General features: G+C 40.0%; 1 protein-coding gene across 1 annotated transcript in view; it reads left to right on the top strand.

Moving 5' to 3' along the window:
- IQUB (IQ motif and ubiquitin domain containing) overlaps positions 1–19,399 on the top strand; it is a 132,013-nt gene extending 112,614 nt beyond the window's left edge. Inside the window, exon 13 of the mRNA XM_082846796.1 lies at positions 19,282–19,399. Within this exon, the coding sequence (XP_082702922.1) occupies positions 19,282–19,290 (9 nt within the window). The 3' untranslated portion in view covers positions 19,291–19,399. The remainder of the gene's footprint in view (positions 1–19,281) is intronic.
- Positions 19,400–20,805: the final 1,406 nt, after the last annotated feature.

The following is a 20,805-nucleotide window of genomic DNA, read 5'->3' as shown; positions in this document are numbered from 1 at the left end:
GAGCCCTGGTCTGGGAAGATCCCACATGCCGTGGAGCAACTAAGCCTGTGCACCACAACTACTGAGCCTGTGCTCTAGAGCCTGCATGCTGCAACTACTGAGCCTGCATGTTGCAACTACTGAAGCCCGTGCGCCTAGAGCCCATGCTCCACAACAAGGGAAGCCACTGCAGTAAGAAGCCCGCGCACCACAATGAAGAGTAGCACCCACTCATCGCAACTAGAGAAAGCCCGCGTGCAGCAACGAAGACCCAACGCAGCCAAAAAGACATAAATAAAGTAAATAAATTTATTTTTTTAAAAAAAGAAAGAACTTGCTGACCCACTGCAGAGAGTGTGCTAAACAGACAACCTCTAATTTTTAGCCACTTGGGTTCTGCTCAGCTGTAGGAAGCCACAGCACCTGAGGTCATGAAGCAGGTGTAACAGCCTGGCTATACCTGCCCCATTCGGATACCCTGAATGACAATACTCACTCCATATAACCTCGCTGGGTTGGCTGAGGCTTTGTCATGCATCACTATTCATTTTCTCCCTCTGCCCCATCCTACTCCCACTTCCTTCCCTTTCCAGGCGTTCATCCCTAATAAACAACTCCCTCAATCTCTTACCTCAGCCCTGATTCTGGAGAACCCAACCTGCAGTAGACCAGTTGAATTCAATTTGTTGACATAGGTTTCTCATGACCTTGCAAATAACTTACACATGAATCTCGGGTCCAAAAGTCAGCAAGTCTATAGTTAGAAACTCCAAGAAGAGACTTTCAGATGACAGATTTATACCTCAAAGAGGCTAGATGGTTGGCATAAGATCACAAAGGATTGTGGTGCTGTCTTGTGGCTGCTTTGCTATAATAAGCAAACCTAGGAACAATACAGGTTAAATCAAAGCAGATTGCTTTTTTTTTTCCAGTGCCCAGCTGATTTCAGATAGAAATTATTAACATGTAAGATTTAACGGTAACCAAAGACATACAGATCATGCATGGTGCTTGGAGTGGAGCTGCCAGTGTGTGCAAACACTGAGCACCTTATTTTGTATATGTTGTACTGATTTATATGATCTTCAAACACAGGTGTGACAGCTTTTGGACAGAGTTTATTTCAAGAGATTTATGTTATAAAAACAACTAACATATCTTCTGTTTTGCAAACATTCTTGCTTCTAGGATTCCATTCTGGGTAAACTCTGGGTTAACAATGAGAACCAATCCTGGCTCTGCTCTTTTCTCACTTTTTCCAGTGCTAGCCTGCTCCTCACTCTTCTTCCCATATGTCTCAGCAAATGCTGTAATGGGGTCGATGGCGATGTGCATGTGATATCTTGTCTAAAATGAAAGCCTAAAATATATTCTGAAAAAAGCTACAGTAACAACACTTTGGGCACAGCAAAGGTGATAGATGTTGCTAGGAGGAGGGCCATACTTTTCATGGCTATGGAGCACCTATCTCTGGGGCTAACATTATGTTCCTTCCCAGCACACCATGTGTCAATGACTCCAAATGCTCCTTCTGTGGCAGAATAACAGAAGCACTGATCCTTGAGGCTGTAATCTCTCTCGCTGTAATTGCTCTTGTTATGGTACACTCAGTACCATCTACAGTGTTTTCCTTCCTGATGGGAAAGAGCTTTCACGGGCATGTAGAGGTTTTGCTCTGTGCTGCTTCCAGAGTCTCATGTTTACATGGCAAGTCCCTAATCTCCCACTCCAAGATGCTAGGCTGAACAGTGAAAGGAGTGGGTGATGCAGGTCCTGACTTGGCCCTGACACAAAACCTTGGAATTGATCAATGTCCATTGTTCCTGCCTTTCTCTAAGGAGGAGAGAGCATTTCTGATTAATTCAGAATCATTTTTCCAATCTCACTGAATTTCTTGGAAGGATTTAAGTTCCCTTCTATTTTTTTCTGCTTATTTCCCATATATTTTTATTTTTTAAAGGAAACTTGATCTGTGAATTCAGACTCTGTCCATTTGGCCACACTCAACAGGGGTCCCTTTAAAATACACTCTGGAGAGATCCACCCTACAGGACAAGGCTTGCTGCCCTCAGGGTCTGTTCCTTGAGGCTGAGACCAGTAGCTAGTCCGCCAAGTAAGGAGAGTCCTCTGAGAATTCCAAAAAACACAGTCCACTAGGAGTTTGAGGACTTATATAATAGACCCATTCTAGCAAGCCCACTCCTCTGAGCCTTTGATCCTTTTTCATACTCTGCCAGGACAGTTCTGGTATTGCTACCCATTTAATGGGAGCTAACACTTTCCCAAGTGTCTAAGAGCCTTCCTCGCAGTGCTTTAGGACTGGGGCTCTTACCAGGACATTAAAATCTGTCTAATGTGGAGAGGCCCCCATATTGATAAACTCTGCTTTATCCAGTCTTACATTTTGCCAGCCTTGGTCCAGCACCCTTAGCATCTTTCCCAGGCATACTTTCCTGGTTCCAGCTGATAAAGCTCAGGGTTTGTAGCTGCTTCAGGGTAAAATCTGAGGGGTGGAAACAATATAGAGGGGAAGAAGCTGTGGAAGAATCCAATCCCTGGTAGTTGTAGGAAGAGTCGTCATCATGATACAGTGGGGAATGCTGGAATGTAAATTGCACCACAAGCACTGTCCCACCTTGAGACAGGAAGAGAGGCTTTTAGACTCCTGTCTAGTCAATAATTGGCCATTGGCAATGGGGCAAATGGCGTCAAGATAGCTTCAGTTGAGACTGTGATTAAGAATCTTCCAACAAACAAAAACCCAGGACCAGATGGCTTCAGAGGCGAATTCTGTCAAACATTTAGAGAAGAGCTAACACCTATCCTTTTCAAAATCTTCCAAAATATAGCAGAGGGAGGAACACTCCCAAACTCATTCTCTGAGGCCACCATCACCCTGATACCAAAACAAGACAAAGATGTCACAGAAATGAAAACTACAGGCCAATATCACTGATGAACATAGATGCAAAAATCCTCAACAAAATACTAGCAAACAGAATCCAGCAGCACGTTAAAAGGATCATACAACATGATCAAGTGGGATTTATCCCAGGGATGCAAGGATTCTTCAATATATGCAAATCAATCAATGTGATAAACCATATTAACAAATTGAAGGAGAAAAAACATATGATCATCTCAATAGACACAGAGAAAGCTTTTGACAAAATTCAACACCCATTTATGATAAAAACCCTCCAGAAAGTAGTCATAGAGAGAACTTACCTTAACATAATAAAGGCCATATATGATAAACCCACAGCCAACATCATTCTCAGTGATGAAAAACTGAAACCATTTCCTCTAAGATCCGGAACAAAACAAGATTGTCCACTCTCACCACTATTATTCAACATAGTTTTGGAAGTTTTAGCTACAGCAATCAGAGAAGAAAAAGAAATAAAAGGAATCCAAATCAGATACGAAGAAGTAATACTGTCACTGTTTGCAGATGACATGATACTATACATAGAGAATCCTAAAGATGCTACCAGAAAACTTCTAGAGCTAATCAATGAATTTGGTAAAGTAGCAGGATACAAAAGTAATACACAGAAATCTCTGGCATTCCTATACACTAATGATGAAGAATCTGAAAGAGAAATTAAAGAAACACTCCCATTTACCATTGCAACAAAAAGAATAAAATACCTAGGAATAAACCTACCTAAGGAGACAAAAGACCTGCATGCAGGAAACTATAAGACACTGATGAAAGAAATTAAAGATGTTACAAACAGATGGAGAGATACACCATGTTCTTGAATCAGAAGAATCAACATTGTGAAAATGACTATACTACCCAAGCAATCTACAGGTTCAGTGCAATCCCTATCAAAGTAACAATGGCATTTTTCACAGAACTAGAACAAAAATATCACAATTTATATGGAAACACAAAAGACCCCGAATAGCCAAAGCAATCTTGAGAAAGAAAAATGGAGCTGGAGAAATCAGGCTTCTGGACTTCAGACTATACTAAAAAACTACAGTAATCAAGACAGTATGGTACTGTCACAAAAACAGAAATATAGATGAATGGAACAGGATAGACAGCCCAGAGATAAACCCACACACATATGGTCACCTTATCTTTGATAAAGGAAGCAAGAATATACAATGGAGAAAAGACAGCCTCTTCAATAAGTGGTGCTGGGAAACTGGACAGCTACATGTAAAAGAATGAAATTAGAATACTCCCTAACACCATACACAAAAATAAACTCCAAATGGATTAAAGACCTAAATGTAAGGCCAGACACTCTAAAACTCTTAGAAGAAAACATAGGCAGAACACTCTATGACATAAATCACAGCAAGATCCTTTTTGGCCCACCTCCTAGAGTACTGGAGATAAAAACAAACAAATGGGACCTAATGAAGCTTAAAAGCTTTTGCACAGCAATGGAAACCATAAACAAGACGAAAAGACAACCTTCAGAGTGGGAGAAAATATTTGCAAACAAAGCAACTGATAAAGGATTAATCTCCAAAATATAGAAGCAGCTCATGCAGCTCAATATCAAAAGAACAAACAACCCAATCCAAAAATGGTCAGAAGACCTAAGTAGACATTTCTCCAAAGAAGATATACAGATTGCCAACAAACACATGAAAAGATGTTCAACATCACTAGTCATTAGAGAAATGCAAATCAAAACCACAATGAGGTATCACCTTACACCAGTCAGAATGGCCATTGTCAAAAAATCTACAAACAGTAAATGCTGGAGAGGGTGTGGAGAAAAGGGAACCCTCTTGCACTGTTGGTGGGAGTGTAAATTGATACAGCCACTATGGAGAACAGTATGGAGGTTCCTTAACAAACTACAAATAGAACTACCATACGACCCAGAAATCCCACTACTAGGCATATGCCCTGAGAAAACCATAATTCAAAAAAAGTCATGTACCGCAATGTTCATTGCAGCTCTGTTTACAATACATGGAAGCAACCTAAGTGTCCATCAACAGATGAATGGATAAAGCAGATGCGGCACATATATACAATGGAATATTACTGAGCCATATAAAGAAACAAAATTGAGTTACTTGTAGTGAGGTGGATGGACCTAGAGACTGTCATACAGAGTGAAGTAAGTCAGAAAGAGAAAAACAAATACCGTATGGTAACACATATATATAGAATCTAAAAAAAAAAAAAAAAGTGGTTCTGAAGAACCTAGGGGCAGGACAGGAATAATGATGCAGATGTAGAGAATGGACTTGAGGACACGAGGAGGGGGAAGGGTAAGCTGGGACGAAGTGAGACAGTGGCATGGACATCTTTACACTATGAAATGTAAAATAGATTGCTAGTGGGAAGCAACCACATAGTACAGGGAGATCAGCTTGGTGTTTTGTGACCACCTAGAGGGGTGGGATAGGGAGGGTGGGAGGGAGTCGCAAGAGGGAGGAGATATGGGGATATGTGTATATGTATATGTATATTCACTTTGTTATAAAGCAGGAACTAACACACCATTGTAAAGCAATTATACTCCAATAAAGATGTTAAAATAAAATAAAACAAACAAGAAAAGGTAGCTTCAGTCATCCACAGGCACGCCTCCACGGAGGATTGGCGGTGTGAACTGTTAGCTGAAGCACCCTACAGCGACTAGGGTTTGGGTACATCAACCAAACCAGTAAAAGGGATGGTAGGAGATACGAGCAGGCCACCAAGACAGTCTGTTGCACCAGTTTATCAGAATGTTTCTGATATGTTAATGCTTATGATATGATAATTACTAAATCTTCAGTAATATTTCAATCAGAATGTATTATTCTCTTTTTTCCACATTTACAATATGTTGGTTGAACCCTTATTTCTAATTGATTTAAAGTTTTTGAGATACAGTTAGTTTTTTACATAGCTCTACCCCGCTCTAATTGTAAATTCCTTGGGGGCAGTCAGTCATTCTCCACTGCACCTGACAGAGTGGACTTACAGGTAGCATTTAATAATGTTTTTAAAATGTGTTTGATGATATGCATCAGCATAGGCAGAACAAAGCCTATAGCAATTCCTTTTGTAAAGAAAAATATTCTCCATTTATCTTTTGGGTCAATCTGAATTTCCATACGTTGTGTTTGCTTAGTGGTGTGTATGCCAGCAAAGGTCTCAGTGATCCTTGGAATGAAATGGTTATATAAGTGTGCAGCCTGAGCAAACTCGAAAGGGTTTGCTTTGTAACTGACAGACAGTCAATGATGGTATCCTTGGGAAAAGCTGTGGTTGTGTTCTCAGAGAAAATCCTTGAATAGGGATTAATTAAAATAAATGTGGAGATAAAGTTTACTTTAGTAACTTTTAGAGATACCTAGAGAAAAACTAAATGAATCTAGTGAATTTTTCTCTCTAGTTTGGTAGGAAAGAAATGTCTGCCATCCAGATAATAGCAGTAGGGTTGGAAAAAAAACATGCTTTGGCAAGAAAACATCAAAAGTAGGAAGAAGCCTTTTGAAGTGTTAAACGGCAGATGCGGATAATGTGAATTAAATCAATTATCTTCATAGCGTAAGTCTTCTTTAAGGCATGAGACGAACACATTCACTAGTTAATTTTTTCATAATTGGTTGCTTTTGCAATCTAGTTAAAATTATTTTTTGTACAAATTTTCTCTGATGCTTATTCTATCCATCTTTCAGACCAAGACTGAGGTACAGAGTCAGTACGTAACTTACCAAAAAACCTAAAATGTGGAACTGTTAGTTAGGGTCTAAGTCTCTGAAGGAGAGTCCATCCTTTGTTTGTTACACCAGACTGTCTCCTTGATGGGACTCCAAAACCTGCCACAATTCTCCAATCACCCTTTGATTGATTCACCATTTTTTTTTTTTTTTTTTTTTTTTGCGGTACGCGGGCCTCTCACTGTTGTGGCATCTCCCGTTGCGGAGCACAGGCTCCGGACGCGCAGGCTCAGCGGCCATGGCTCACGGGCCCAGCTGCTCCGCCGCATGTGGGATCTTCCCGGACCGGGGCATGAACCCGTGTCCCCTGCATCGGCAGGCGGACTCTCAACCACTGCGCCACAAGGGAAGCCCTGATTCACCATTTTTGAATTACAGTTGAACAAATTGGTTTGCAGCTGAATCTTTGTAGCATCAAGGAGAAACCAAAAGAAGGGCATGCATGCTGTATCTTTGGTGCCAAGATCAGTTACACTTATTCGGCATGCAGTCAATATTTAGTGAACGAATAAATATTTTTGTTTTTATGACAAAATTCATTTTACACACGGTTACCATATTGATTAACATTTAATCTCAGTATGTTAGTGAAATTTCTAATTTAAATTATTTAAAATAGAGAAATATTAGTATGTGGGAATTACCAAAGATTGGAATAGATTTGCTTAAACATATTTTGATTTAGCGGAGTACATTTCAAAAGACGTTTATAGGCTCGTGAATATTTTTTCAGTGGAGTCTAAGTTAGGGGTATCTGTTAATAAGGATTCAGAAAACAAAAATGAAATGTTTAGACAGAGTTCGTATTTTGTCATATTTAGATTTTAAACTGATGCTAGGTATATTCTCAGATCTGCTATAACCTGAGGACTCAGGTTAACTCCTTGAGACATCTGTTGAGGTCCACAGTCACCAGCTTCCTCTCTTTCAGGAGGCCCACTTTCCCCACATTGCCCATGTGAGGCTGGCTCGTGTCTCTAGGATAGAACTAAACCTCCTTATGTTATGAATAATTGGGGAAAGCAAACTATATCCAACTGAGGCAAGTTTCCTGTACTTCCTTTTCTTGGCATAGGTTTAAATCATGGCACAGTCATTTTCAGTCCATCTCTATCACTTTTCTCATTTTATAATGAGACATCTTCTTCTAGATTCCATTTATTATGTGATTACCTTGTAAACGTAAGATGCTGTCATACATTTACACACACATTTCTAATCTTCATAATATCCTGGCAAGTTTGGTGTTAGTGCCCCATTTTATAGATGAGAAAATAAAGTTTAAAGAAGCTTACAAGCAAATGGCTTTGTTTTACTCCAAAACCATGTTCTTTTTAGTATTCCCTGCAAGCATACTAGATCCTAAGTGATGAGTTTATGATTATTTTGATAGCACACCCTCTTCCACTCTTGGCTTCAAAACAGTCCTGTTTATCCCTTTAGATTAGCCTCTATGAGAAGAAGGCTCTTTCCTATTTGGGTTCTAGCTTCACACGTGACTCTTAGACTTGTTCTTCTTAATCAAAAAAAAAAAATTTTTTTTTTTTTTTTTTTTTTTTGCGGTACGCGGGCCTCTCACTCTTGTGGCCTCTCCTGCTGCGGAGCACAGGCTCTGGACACGCAGGCTCAGCGGCCATGGCTCACGGGCCCAGCTGCTCCGCCGCATGTGGGATCTTCCCGGACTGGGGCACGAACCCGTGTCCCCTGCATCGGCAGGCAGACTCTCAACCACTGCGCCACCAGGGAAGCCCCCCAATTTTTTTTTTTAAGCTGAAGATTCTACCACCTGGAAGAGGCATATATCCTAGAGTAGGATCAGCTTGGGGTTTCAAATTCTCAGCAGCAATTCCCTTTCCCATCTTCCATGGGAATTTTAGGTTCGTAAGCCAAGTGAACTTCCAATTTTGAACCCAAGAATTAGGAAGCATGTTGTCCCTAGCAGCACTGGGCAGGAGCGGGCCTTTCTTCTTCCCCTCCCTCCCATGACAGAGGTAGCCCTGCATCCTTACAGTATGAGGGCACGGGAGAGCTGGTACTCTCTGGAAGGAGGTACTTCCAAAAGGAAAAAGGGTGGAGCTGAGTGAAGCATGGGTTATTCCTCCAAATTTACATTCATATAAACCATTCACCTGCTCAGGGGTAGAGTGAGTTAAGGCACAGAGAGGGGCAGTAGTTACTCTGAGCTTCCTTTTCTCACCAGGAGAGAAGAAGCTCTCCTACAATAAGGGAGCTAACATAAGAACTACAGTGAAACTGTCTATAATCTCAATTTCAAGCACTGCTTTTGAGGCTACCACCTCCTCTCCGCCCAGCTCATTCCCTTTGATAATCTGACTTCACAGGAGAACTTGCTCTCCATCTCCCCACTCTCCCATCTCCATCTGTCTCTTGGTGATGTCAGCTGGGCTGTGATTTTAAATACGAATCCTGTGGTGCGTTCTAGGTGGTTTGCCAAGGGTTCCCAATGAGGTTAAATCCCAGTTGCTCACAGCAATAACCAGCTGTACAATACCTATTTTACCAGGTTTTTTCCCTGCTCTGTCTTACTCTCCTTACTGCTTACTCTGCCTCCCTGGCATCACCTCCCAAACAAAAATTACCCAAGTCTTTGTCTCAAACTCTACTTTTGGGGGCACTCAAGTAATTAGCAATGATGCTGACGACACTGATAACATGGTGATGTAGCAAACTCTTTCATAGTTGATCCCTTCACATAGATCTAATGGAGCACATATCCAGAGGACTATTTGTTGAGGAAAACTGATACTTGGCTCAACAGCTCCATTCCAAGCTTGTTGACACACCAGCTGGCATTTAAGGGAGGTACCCAGAATCAGCCTGCTTCTTTTGTGTTGGTTCATGGGTAAAGAGATACATTTAACGTAGCTGCAATTCAGTGCACATCTTTAGGCTTAGTGGTTGAGGGACCAGCAGACTGCCTGAGACTTTTGGTTCTTTGGTCAAAAATCACCACAGTCTTGGCAGACAGGACACTCAAATGGTTACTAACTCCCCAAATGTTTATCTATTGGTGAGCATACATGAAGCCTCCAGCTTACGTGTGTCTTTAACTCACTCTCTCCTCACTCGTGTTGGTCGCTTCTCCAGGCCACTGATAGAACATCAATGCAGAAGCTTGAATGCCTCTTAAGGCTTGTTGGAAATTGGAAGCTGAATCTCTATCAGCATAAGTAGCTTAGGCAACAGCTGTCTTCTATCAAGGGCATATATCACTTTCATAACTGGAGCTTTAGCTGTGTTTTTTGGGTTCTTTTGTTTTGTTTTAGCTGTTTAATTAAGTGTTGTGAGGACAAAATAGATGAGAATGTCAGGAAGTGGGGTGGGAACAAATATATGAACATACTTGTAGAGGAGAGACCCAGAAGGGAGGTTTAACCTTTTCTCACTTTCCATCTCCTAAGCTTATATATATTAACAATACATAAGTGATTTGTTGAGTTCCTTCTTATAATGCCAGGTATTTGCATTATTTTATGCCCTTTGACAACCCTATGAAAGAGGGAATATTATTATCTTGTTCAATAGATGAGGAATTTGAGGCTTAGGAGGTTAACTATTAAAACTTGCCAAGGTACATGGTTAATAAGTAATGAAGCCACACAGGCTCCCACCTATTCCCTGGAGAGCTTAGCTCTGAACCGTTCTGCTGATAGACTGCAAACTAGATTATGTGATAGGAAGGGCACCCCTGGGGCTGTACAAATGGCAGCCCTTCCACACTGCTCTATCGCCCTGGGCAAAGGGAAGGGTGGACTTAAACTTAAGGCTCATTCTGTTCTCTATTGCATGACCTTGGACTGTTAAGTGGTCTCTGTTATTGATGCGCTAAGGCCCTTGAAGGAAAGGCAGCACCAGGAAAGGGAAGATCAGTTCACACTTTTGTTGCTTCTGTTTAGTATAAGTCTGAGTTTTATAGGGCAGTGCCAGATTGATTTATATCCTTTCCTGCAATAAGAAAAAGGAAGAAAATTTTTATTTAAAAAGGAAAGATTCTTAAAGTCTGTGGGAAATGAATGGGATTTAAAAAAGGTTAGATTTTTTTCTCTTTTGACATTTTCTGTTATGCTGACATTTTCTGTGGTGTTTGGTTGGGGGCACTACCTTTTCTGTTTTGCTTTATGTTTGTCTTAAACAAATCAAGTTCTTTGTTTTAAAACTATTTCTATTTTTCCTTTTCTGCTTCGTAGGAGCATGTCTCTCCAAGAAGATACCAAATCGCTTTTATTTGGTTCAAGTTTAAATTATAGTTTTTGAAAAGATTTATGCTATTTTTCTTTGTTTAAAAAATTTACACTGGAAATATATGTATCCCAGAAGAGAAACGAAGGTTTCCCTGGTTTAAAGGATTTTAAGTATTTAAACTCTGAAAAAACACAATTATATGAACACTAAAGTCATGTTTACGCAACACGTGTGGTTTTGTTGATTTTGATAGGCAGGATGGATAACTTAGGCCAAAACTCACCTTTGGTATAAAGAAACATCAATATAATATTTCACCAAGGAGCACAAGTGAAGCCATCCCAACTCAGACTGCGAGGCTAGCATGCCCCATTTCAGTGGGTTCCTGTGTTAGTAAGTTGATCTCGTGAGGACTAATTGAGTGGATAATTGCTCGACTACACAATTTTTCTGGTTTAAGAATCAGAGAATTTCAAGAACTGAAGGGACTCTTAGCTAGTTTTGGTCTTCCCAATATAAATCAATCTTTCCTTTTTGTTGATTTTTTGTTCTCTCTTTTGAAAATGATATTCTGCACAGTACAATCGAGAAAACATCCTATGTGGTCATCCCTTGTATAAAGCCATTGGCACCTATTTTGGTTTCCTGGTCCTGCCATAATAAAGTACTACAAGCAGGGTGGCTTCAAACAAAATGTATTCTCTCATAGTTGAGGAAGCCAGAAGTCCAAAGTCAAAGTGTCACCTTGGTTGGTTTCTTCTGGAGGCTCTTAGAGAGTGTATGTTCCACACTCCTCTCTGCTTCTGGTGGTTGCCAGCAATCCTTGGTGTTCCTTGCCTTGTGGGTACATAACTCCCATCTCTGCCTCCATTTTGACATGACTTTCTCCTCTGTGTGTGTTTTTGTCCAATTTTTCCTTTTCTAAGAAGAATACTCGTCGTTGGATTAGGACCCATGTTAGTCCATTATTTCCACATTTTAACTTCATCACATCTGCAAAGACACCACTTCCAAATAAAGTCACATTCACAGATACTGGGATTGGGACATCAACATACCAGTTTTGGGGAAGGGGCACGATTCACCCTACACTAGCACCACGATGACACATTGGAAGTGCAAGTCCACCTTGACTTGTACTCCTTGGTGAAATGTTATGTTGATGTTTCTTTATACCAGAGGAGAGTTTTGGCCTAAATTATCCATCTTGCTCAGCTTTCCATTTATCTCCTCTAAAACACTTATCAAAATATGTACATAATTTATTCTTAATCTATCTCCCAGAGGACAAGGATCTTGTCTATCTTATTTCCTTTCAAATTCCAAGCGCCAACCACAGTGCCCAGACATATAGGTGTTCAGAAAATATTTTTTGAACACAAAATCCATGGAGAACACACTCTATGTTTGATTTTTTTAAATTGAAGTATAGTTGATTTACAATATTAGTTTCAGGTGTACAGCATAGTGATTCAGTATTTTTGACTAGTTTGCATCTGCTAATCTCCAACTCCTAATCCTTCCCTTCCCCACCCCTCTCCCCCTTGGCAACCACAAGTCTGTTCTCTATGTCTGTGAGTCTGTTTCTGTTTTGTAGATATGTTCATTTGTGTCATATTTTAGATTCCACATATAAGTGATATCATATGGTATTTGTCTTTCTCTTTCTGACTTCGCTTAGTATGATCATCTCTAGGTCCATCCATACTGCTACAAATGGCATTATTTCATTCTTTTTTATGGCTGAGTAATATTCCAGGTTAAGAGTCCACCTGTCAATGCAGGGGACATGGGTTTGAGCCCTGGTCTGGGAGATCCCTCATGGTGTGGAGCAACTAAGCCCATGCGCCACAACTACTGAGCCTGCGCTCTGGAACCTGTGAACCAGAACTGCTGTGCCTGCACGCTGCAACTGCTGAGGCCCTCACGCCTAGAGCCCGTGCTCTGCAACAGGAGAAGCCACCACAATGAGGAGCCTGCTCACCGCAATGAAGAGTAACCCCCACTGCCGCAACTAGAGAAAGCCCGCACACAGCAGCAACGAAGACCCAGTGCAGCCCCCCCCAAAAAAGAAAAATTCCTTAGCAGTCCCTTTCAGGAGAGTGTTAACAGTGGAGGATTTCACTATTCATTCAGGGCAATTCTTTTTTTTTTTTTTTAATTTATTTATTTTATTTATTTATTTTGGGCTGCACTGGGTCTTCATTGGTACACACGGGCTTTCTCTAGTTGTGGCGAGCAGGGGCCACTCTTCGTTGCGGTGCGTGGGCTTCTCACTGCAGTGGCCTCTCTTGTTGCGGAGCACAGGCTCAGTAGTTGTGGCGCACGGGCCCAGCCGCTCCACGGCATGTGGGATCCTCCCGGATCAGGGCATGAACCCGTGTCCTCCGCATTGGCAGGCAGATTCTTAACCACTGCACCACCAGGGAAGCCCCCAGGGCAATTCTTAAAACTCAGGACAGTTGTCACTGATGTAATGGCATTTCTATTTATGCAACAGAAAACTTGTTTTATACAGATTAGTGTTCCTTCATATAAAAATATATTGCAGCGCACATCAGAAAAGACTAAGTTAAACCTTGTTTATCCAGGGTATATTTCACAAAAATGTTTTTCTCCAGTCTGTTGCTTTAAGAAATGTCCTAATTTTTCAGCCAAAGAGGCCTCAACAAATTTCAGAATTTGCTTAGGTTATAGCTAAGCAAAGTTATAAATATAAATATATAAATATAGTTATTTGCTTAGGTTATAGTAGACTTCTAGGTTCAAAAATTATTTTTTTTAAAAGCAAGTTTTATGTTTATTTATTCATGACCTAATTTTTTATAGACAGTATAAGGAACTATATTTAAAGACTTAAAAATAATGTCTTTTTCTAACAGAAAGCACCATACAATCATTGTAGAAAAATTTAAATATATGTATAAACAAAATCAAAAAAATAAAACCTGCTCTAATAAAACTGTGATGAACAGGTGAGATACTTTTATCCATTTTGAGTTAAATTCAGAATAAATTCTCAGTATGTACAAATTTTTAAGTATATTATACATGTTTAAAACTATTTATTGATACTTGGCTATTATGAATAAATCAAATGTAATTTTTTTAAATAAGCAGCCTAAATTGTTAAGATAAGGAATAAAGCCAAAGCATGAAAAAAATAACCAGGGTAACTTACTCCTAAAAATATCAGCCAGGAAAAAAAGAAAATAAGCCAACTCAATCCTCTAGGTCATGTTTACTTATTTACACTACGATTATCTATAAGCTCCATAAGGCTAAGATTTTTGTTAGGTTTATTCACTGTTTAATTCCTGTGCCCAACAATACCTGCCATATATTAATACTAAAAAACAATTTGTTGAATGAGTTAATTAGGAAAATATAATAAAACTATGGTCTGTATGCAATTTGTAGCCCCCTTTGGCAGTATAAGTCTAAATAATCAAAAAGTATTTATGCAGTAGCTTTTGTGTTTGGATCCCACAGATATCTGCCAATAGTTTACATGTGAGGAAACCAGGGCTCATAAGTATTGGTCTCTGGTTTTTCTTGCTCTGATAGTCCAGCAAAATTAAGAACAGAACTGACCCACGCAAATGAGAAATGAGTCGCAAATGTGCTAGGATATTGATTAGCTACAGATATCTAAACTTGAGATCTATAATTTGAATATGACTTACTAGGAGGTGAATCTTGAAACAAGTTTAAAGAAACTCACTGAAGCTCTTCACATGTAATATTACACTTGGACCTGATTGTTGTGCACTCTGGGTTATTTTGCCAATTTAACTGCATTCTCATTTAGTTTCTCCATCTAGTAGCGTCTATGTTTATTTACATTTTCTGATGAGGTTGGATGAAGATAATTTTTAATAATAACTCCCCTGTGCTCAACTTCAGATGAATGTTAACCACTTGGAAAATGCCTTTTCAGAATTTGCTGAACCAAAAGTTAGCCCCAAACTTAGCAGACGATCTCTGCTAAGTTTCCCGAAGTCTGATCTTGTGCATATTCAGCCTAGCCCAATGACCCACCTTCAATCTCTATGCAGACTTCCGCCTGTCCTCCACCAGTAGAGCTCTGGAAGCTTCTCTCTAAGTGCCAACCCCTTCAGCAACTTGCAACTTCAATCTCTGCCTCCTCAATGCCCGTCACTCCTCTTAGAGTCCACCTCCTTGAGCCAAGGTAGAAAAGTGACCTCTAAGCAGAATCCAGGGCTATCATGAGGCTCACCATGTGTGTTTTCCTCCTCGGAGAATCACAGTCCTGTGCTGCCTATTGTTCAGTCCCTGACAATGGTTACCTCATATATTTTGTCCAGTTTAATAGTTGTTTACAGTGTGAGAGGGAACGATACTTGTACCACTCGTTCTGTCAAGTCCAGAAGCGGAAGTCTTATTTAATTCCTACTATGCTGTCTTCATTATATTCTTCTTCTTGTTTTTTTTTGCCCTGACTTTTGCTTGATTGAATAAAATTATTTTATTACTCTTTTTTTTGTGATTTGAAATCTACATTCCATTTCTATTACACTAATGGTCATTTTCAAAAAAAATTTATTTTATTTATTTATTTTTGGTTATGTTGGGTCTTTGTTGCTGCGTGCAGGCTTTCTCTAGTTGTGGTGAGCTGTGGGGGGGCGCTTCGCATTGTGGTGGCTTCTTTTGTTGCGGAACATGGGCTCTAGAGTGCAGGCTCAGTAGCTGTGGCCCACAGGCTTCAGTAGTTGTGGCTCACGAGCTCTAGAGTGCAGGCTCAGTAGTTGTGGCGCACGGGTTTAGTTGCTCCGCGGCATGTGGGATCTTCCCAGACCAGGGATGGAACCCGTGTCCCCCTTCATTGGCAGGCGAATTCTTAACCACTGTGCCACCAGGGAAGCCCCCCCAAAAATATTTTTGACCAATATTTGAACCTTTATTTTTTAACAACATTAGTAATTAAAGTATACATATAAAATTGCTCCCTCTAAGAATGTGTCATGAATAAATATTAGATAAGAAGCATCTGCATTATCATAATGTACAGTGCTATTATTTATACCTAGAAAATCTAAAAAGAACTGAAATTTATTACATCTAATAACAGTAAGATAATTCTAATTTGGCTAGAAAATCAAGACTCTTCCTTTATACTAAGACTTCTATTGGCTCCTGGAAGAGGATCATGGGCAGCCCTAGGCATATTCCTTGGTTCCCATCAACTCTGGTTAAGGCACTAGGGATAACTGAAGTTCTCTAAACGGAGTTAAAACCCTACCAGGATGAAAAGCCTGAGGTTAGGACTTTAATCCAGATATCTCAAATAGATGAACAAAAGTAAACTCATGCCACTGTGCATAGTAATATCAGGCTATTCCTTTTTTTTTTTGCGGTACGTAGGCCTCTCACTGTTGTTGCCTCTCCTGTTGCGGAGCACAGGCTCCGGACGTGCAGGCTCAGCAGCCATGGCTCACGGGCCCAGCCGCTCCGCGACATGTGGGATCTTCCCGGACCGGGGCACGAACCCGTGTCCCCTGCATCAGCAGGTGGACTCTCAACCACTGCGCCACCAGGGAAGCCCAGGCTATTTTCTTTGTAGCTTAGGGACTTTGTACTTTTTTTTTTTTTTTAGGGAAATAGTTTCTTCGGTATTATATTGACTCTGAATTTCACTCCTCTCCTTTGGAGAGGTGTGTGTGTGTGTGTTTAAAGAATAGTTTCCTGTTGATTCTCTTGGAAGAATGAGAAAGATTATCCTCTCTTTTCTTAACACTGGTAGAGAAATCTTGGAAGATTCTAAGCCTTGGAGAGTTACCTCATTTAATCTTCAAAACCGACCTAAGAGGAAGACACTACTATTTTCTCCTTTTTACAGATGGGGAAATAGAGTTTGAAGAGATTAAGTAACTTGGTCATGTTCATATATCTAGTAAGTGAAGTATCTAGTGTTCAGATCCAGGTACCTGATTTTAGATCCTGTGTTCTTATATGCTCTGAAGAAGCCAAATATATATTGAGTATCAATATGTAGAATAAATAATACAGCCTATAGCACAGCCCCAGGGAAAAGACATCTCTAATTTCAGAAGTTACCTAGAGCACTGGAATTTTATATCCCCATGAAGTAAGTACAGAGAGTGTTTTCTAGAGGCAAGGGGAGCTGGACATTCTACTTCCTGTCTTCTAAAACAACAGGAAATTCCTTCTTTCCAGTTAAAAGTATTAAGCAAGTCAAGGCCATCTATGAGCATTACATCCTGGACATGTGAAGTCTAGAAAATAAATACCTGTTGTACCAGAACAAAGACCATCTAATGGTTTTTGTCCTAGGCAACTCAAGGGAGGCTATCTCTTAAAAAACGTTTCTAAAGTACATAGTATTTTATGGAAAAAAAAGTGAAGATAAGAAATGTTGCATATTAAAATGTTTGTGACAGGTGCATTTAAAGCCTTCTCTAACCTCCTGCCTCTCAGTGTGTTTACATGACAACTCACTTGAATAAATACTTAGTCTGGAGGCTATTCTGGAAAGCAGGGGCCCCTGATACGCTTGGTAACTATAGTTACAGTTGTCTCTCCTTTTCCTGGAATGTAAAATAATTTATCATCATCTCAGAAGTCATTCTGAAAGCCTTAATGAGATAAAGACTCATTTTTTCCAGGTGATATTCCTACTGTTGAGTGCTAGTCATAATTTCCTTCTCTTAACGATAAAAGAGATGTCTAGCTGTAAAGCAGAGGCAAGATGTGAATGCTAACGTCTTACAACTTGGAGAACACATCAATTAATTTAAAAACATTCTTCCTTAGGAAAATGTTTTTTCTCTCTTCATTAAAATAAAATAACTATTTAATTGATGATTATCCCAAAAGCAGCTTCCAGATAATGATTATATTGAGTACTAATTGGGTAATCCATACAAACTTGGCAAAACATGAACTGATTTTTTAAAAATGTTTACCAAAAATCGAAACGTTCCTCCCAGTTGGGAGATGCAAACTGTAACCGAAGAGATGGGAAATTAATCTCACAGTGAATCATACCCTTAAGACCCTGATGTCTCTTGTGGGAAGAGACAAGAGAGTAATCTCCTCTACTGGTGCAGAAGAAGTTAACAAAACTTTTCTTATCTCTCGAGTTATTTTTGAGAAGGCGTTTAGGAGGAGATTAAAAATTTTACTCCTTTTATTATACTAAAAGGCATAGCTTTAATACAATAGGAACACTTCAGTAAACATCCTTTAAAATAGGTTTGTCAATCTCTCCTATTATGGCCAAAGTGTGCTATTTTCTTCCAAAGAAAGAGAGGACTTGATATGCCAGGAAGAGCTCTTCTCCAACTTCACATCCACGCCCATTGCTGGGGGCTGCGACTCGAGCCCACCTTGGGCTGGGAAGCTGATTTGTGTGGGTTTTGGATGCCATCCTCTCTTTTCATTCTGGTGTGAACACAGTGAATTCTAAGAAAACACACTGACAAGGACACAGGAAATACTTTGAGTGCACATTTGACTTCTTAAGCAAAAGTTTCTTACTCTGTTCTTGTTCATCACCTTCAGAATTGACTTCTTAAGGAATTCTGAGCCTTGCCGTCCCTTTAGTGGTGCCCCCAACTCCAGGCACTAGAGGGACTGCTTGAGTTTAGCAACACCTTTGAAAAAAATAAATTTTTTGATGATTTGGTCAATCATTTATTTCAATTTCTTTCCCTGCTTAGAAAATATTCTTTGTCATCTTTGGCTTGACTATATTTAAATAAATTTGTTTGGTTTTATTTCCTTGGTAGAGGAATTGGTAGAGGAGATATAAGAAAGTGGGACTAACTTCGGAAATTTAAAATAGTATCAAATCAGTGGTTCTCAATTAAGCCAGGCCTAATACTGCTCCTTGAAAGAATATTTGGTTCCCCTGGCAACCAGCCCCCATCCTTATGTGCTATCCCAAAATCATCTCCCTAACATAAATCCAGTAGTGATAGAGGGCTTGTTATATATAACAAGACACCCATTTCACCTTTATGACTCTAAAGTGCTTCCAGAAACTGAGGACAAGAGACCAAATATTATAACAAAAGATGCTGCCATTGTTCTTGTCACTCACTCAGGAAATTCCAAAGGTTTGGGGAGCTGTGAGCCAGGAACCATGGAGGAAGACAAAATACATATGAGAAATATATTTTGGTCATCTGAATGGCCAGATATATATGTGAAAAACCAAACTCTGCACACCAAGTAAAACAAAGCCAAAGATGAGTTTATGGCAAGGGTTTTGACCGACAAGCTGGGAAACTCAAGGCTATGGGAGCAGTGAGTTCCCAGCTGTTTATAGGCTAAAGGGTTTTTATGGGGTAAATGCGGAAATTATTTGTCTTTTTCAGCTGACCGGTTGCATGATGGTCTTCTTTCTTTTTGAATCAGGGTAGCTGACTTAGGGGAACAAAAAAGTCCAGAGGTGGTGTGAACTGACTTTTGACCTTGGCAGATTGCTGGTGTCCTCTGCTGATTTCTGAGAAGAGCTGTAAAATCTCCCAACTGATATTAGGTAAGGTTAACCTTTGCTTTTCTTTAATGCACCTGTGTCGCCAGCTCCTTTTTGTCCCCAACATAAGTGACTCCACTTCAGTTTTGGTTCTACATATATTTCTTATAAATCACAGTATCATTCTCAGCAAAGTGATATGTCATAATAATACCACCCTGCCCTCTGCAAGTCCTCAAATCTGATCATGTTCATGGTTGTGGGATTCTATATGTCTTGGGAATGGGAAAGTGGAAATTTGGTGGGTAGTGGTGGAGGTGTGGTGGTAGTTATGTGGGATTCTGCCAAAATGGTGTCTTATCATCAAGTCTTTCGAGAAGCATTGATCCTGTTGGTTGTAAGTTCTCTATTCTTCAAATATGGGCCACGTGTGCCCAGCATAAGCTTTAGTAGCCAACTCCTGGAAAACACGATCTTGGGTAGCATCTGACACCATCTTGTTCATATTTGTATGTCAAAGTAACACTTTGAGGGTGTAATGATTATTAGTGAGCTTTAAGTAACATTTCTTCAAGTTATTTAAATTGCATCAGTAGCTTTGTTTGTTTGTTTAAATCTCATTAGTAGCTAATTCATTTAATTAACTGCAATTTTCCAGGATGGTCTTTTGGTAGCTTATGTGTAAGGAAATATGAAATTTCCCTAAAGTATTATAAATAAATTCATCTCTTTCATCATTAACGTATGACGTTTAATGTTAACTGGGTAGCTAATAAAAGTCTTAGAGTAGACTCATAAAAATAAGTAGAGGGCTTCCCCGGTGGCACAGTGGTTGAGTCCGCCTGCCGATGCAGGGGACACGGGTTCGTGCCCCAGTCCGGGAAGATCCCACATGCTGCGGAGTGGCTGGGCCTGTGAGCCATGGCCGCTGAGCCTGCGCGTCCGGAGCCTGTGCTCCACAATGAGAGAGGCCACAACAGTGAGAGGCCCGTGTACCACAAAAAAAAAAAAAAAAAAGTTGAGATTAGAAAATGAGCCTTGTAGGAAAAGATTAAAGGATCATTCAGGGAAACCGAGAACCGTTTTGCTGGTAATCTTCATTTAGCTGATAATAGAAAGTAAGGAGAATATTGGTGAGTTATCGTTCTTCATAAAGAATGGAAGGGAGAGTGAATAAAGTTATTTGTAACACTTGAATGGGTTAGAAATTCCAGCCAGTTGGAAAATATTAAGGATTGCTTTGGAAATTAAAGTAATAGTTTGGAATAGTTCTCTGGATTAAGACAGGATAATTTCCTCATTTGTTTGCTGTGCTCTGAGACGGATTCACTGAAGCACGTGGACAAATTTGATAGCTTTAACAAAGTTCCGTCAAGGTTTAAATGTTAGAAACCTTCTGTCATTCTTAGAACGGCCTCTGGAGGTCAGGGTTGAGGCATGGTGCATAGCTAAAATTCCTCAGT

Source organism: Leucopleurus acutus (genome assembly GCF_964270905.1).
Source record: "Leucopleurus acutus genome assembly, chromosome: 9".
NCBI classification, from domain to species: Eukaryota; Metazoa; Chordata; class Mammalia; order Artiodactyla; family Delphinidae; genus Leucopleurus; species Leucopleurus acutus.
The sequence above is the reverse complement of the archived record's forward strand: the minus strand, read 5'-3'. Positions and strand labels throughout refer to the sequence as shown.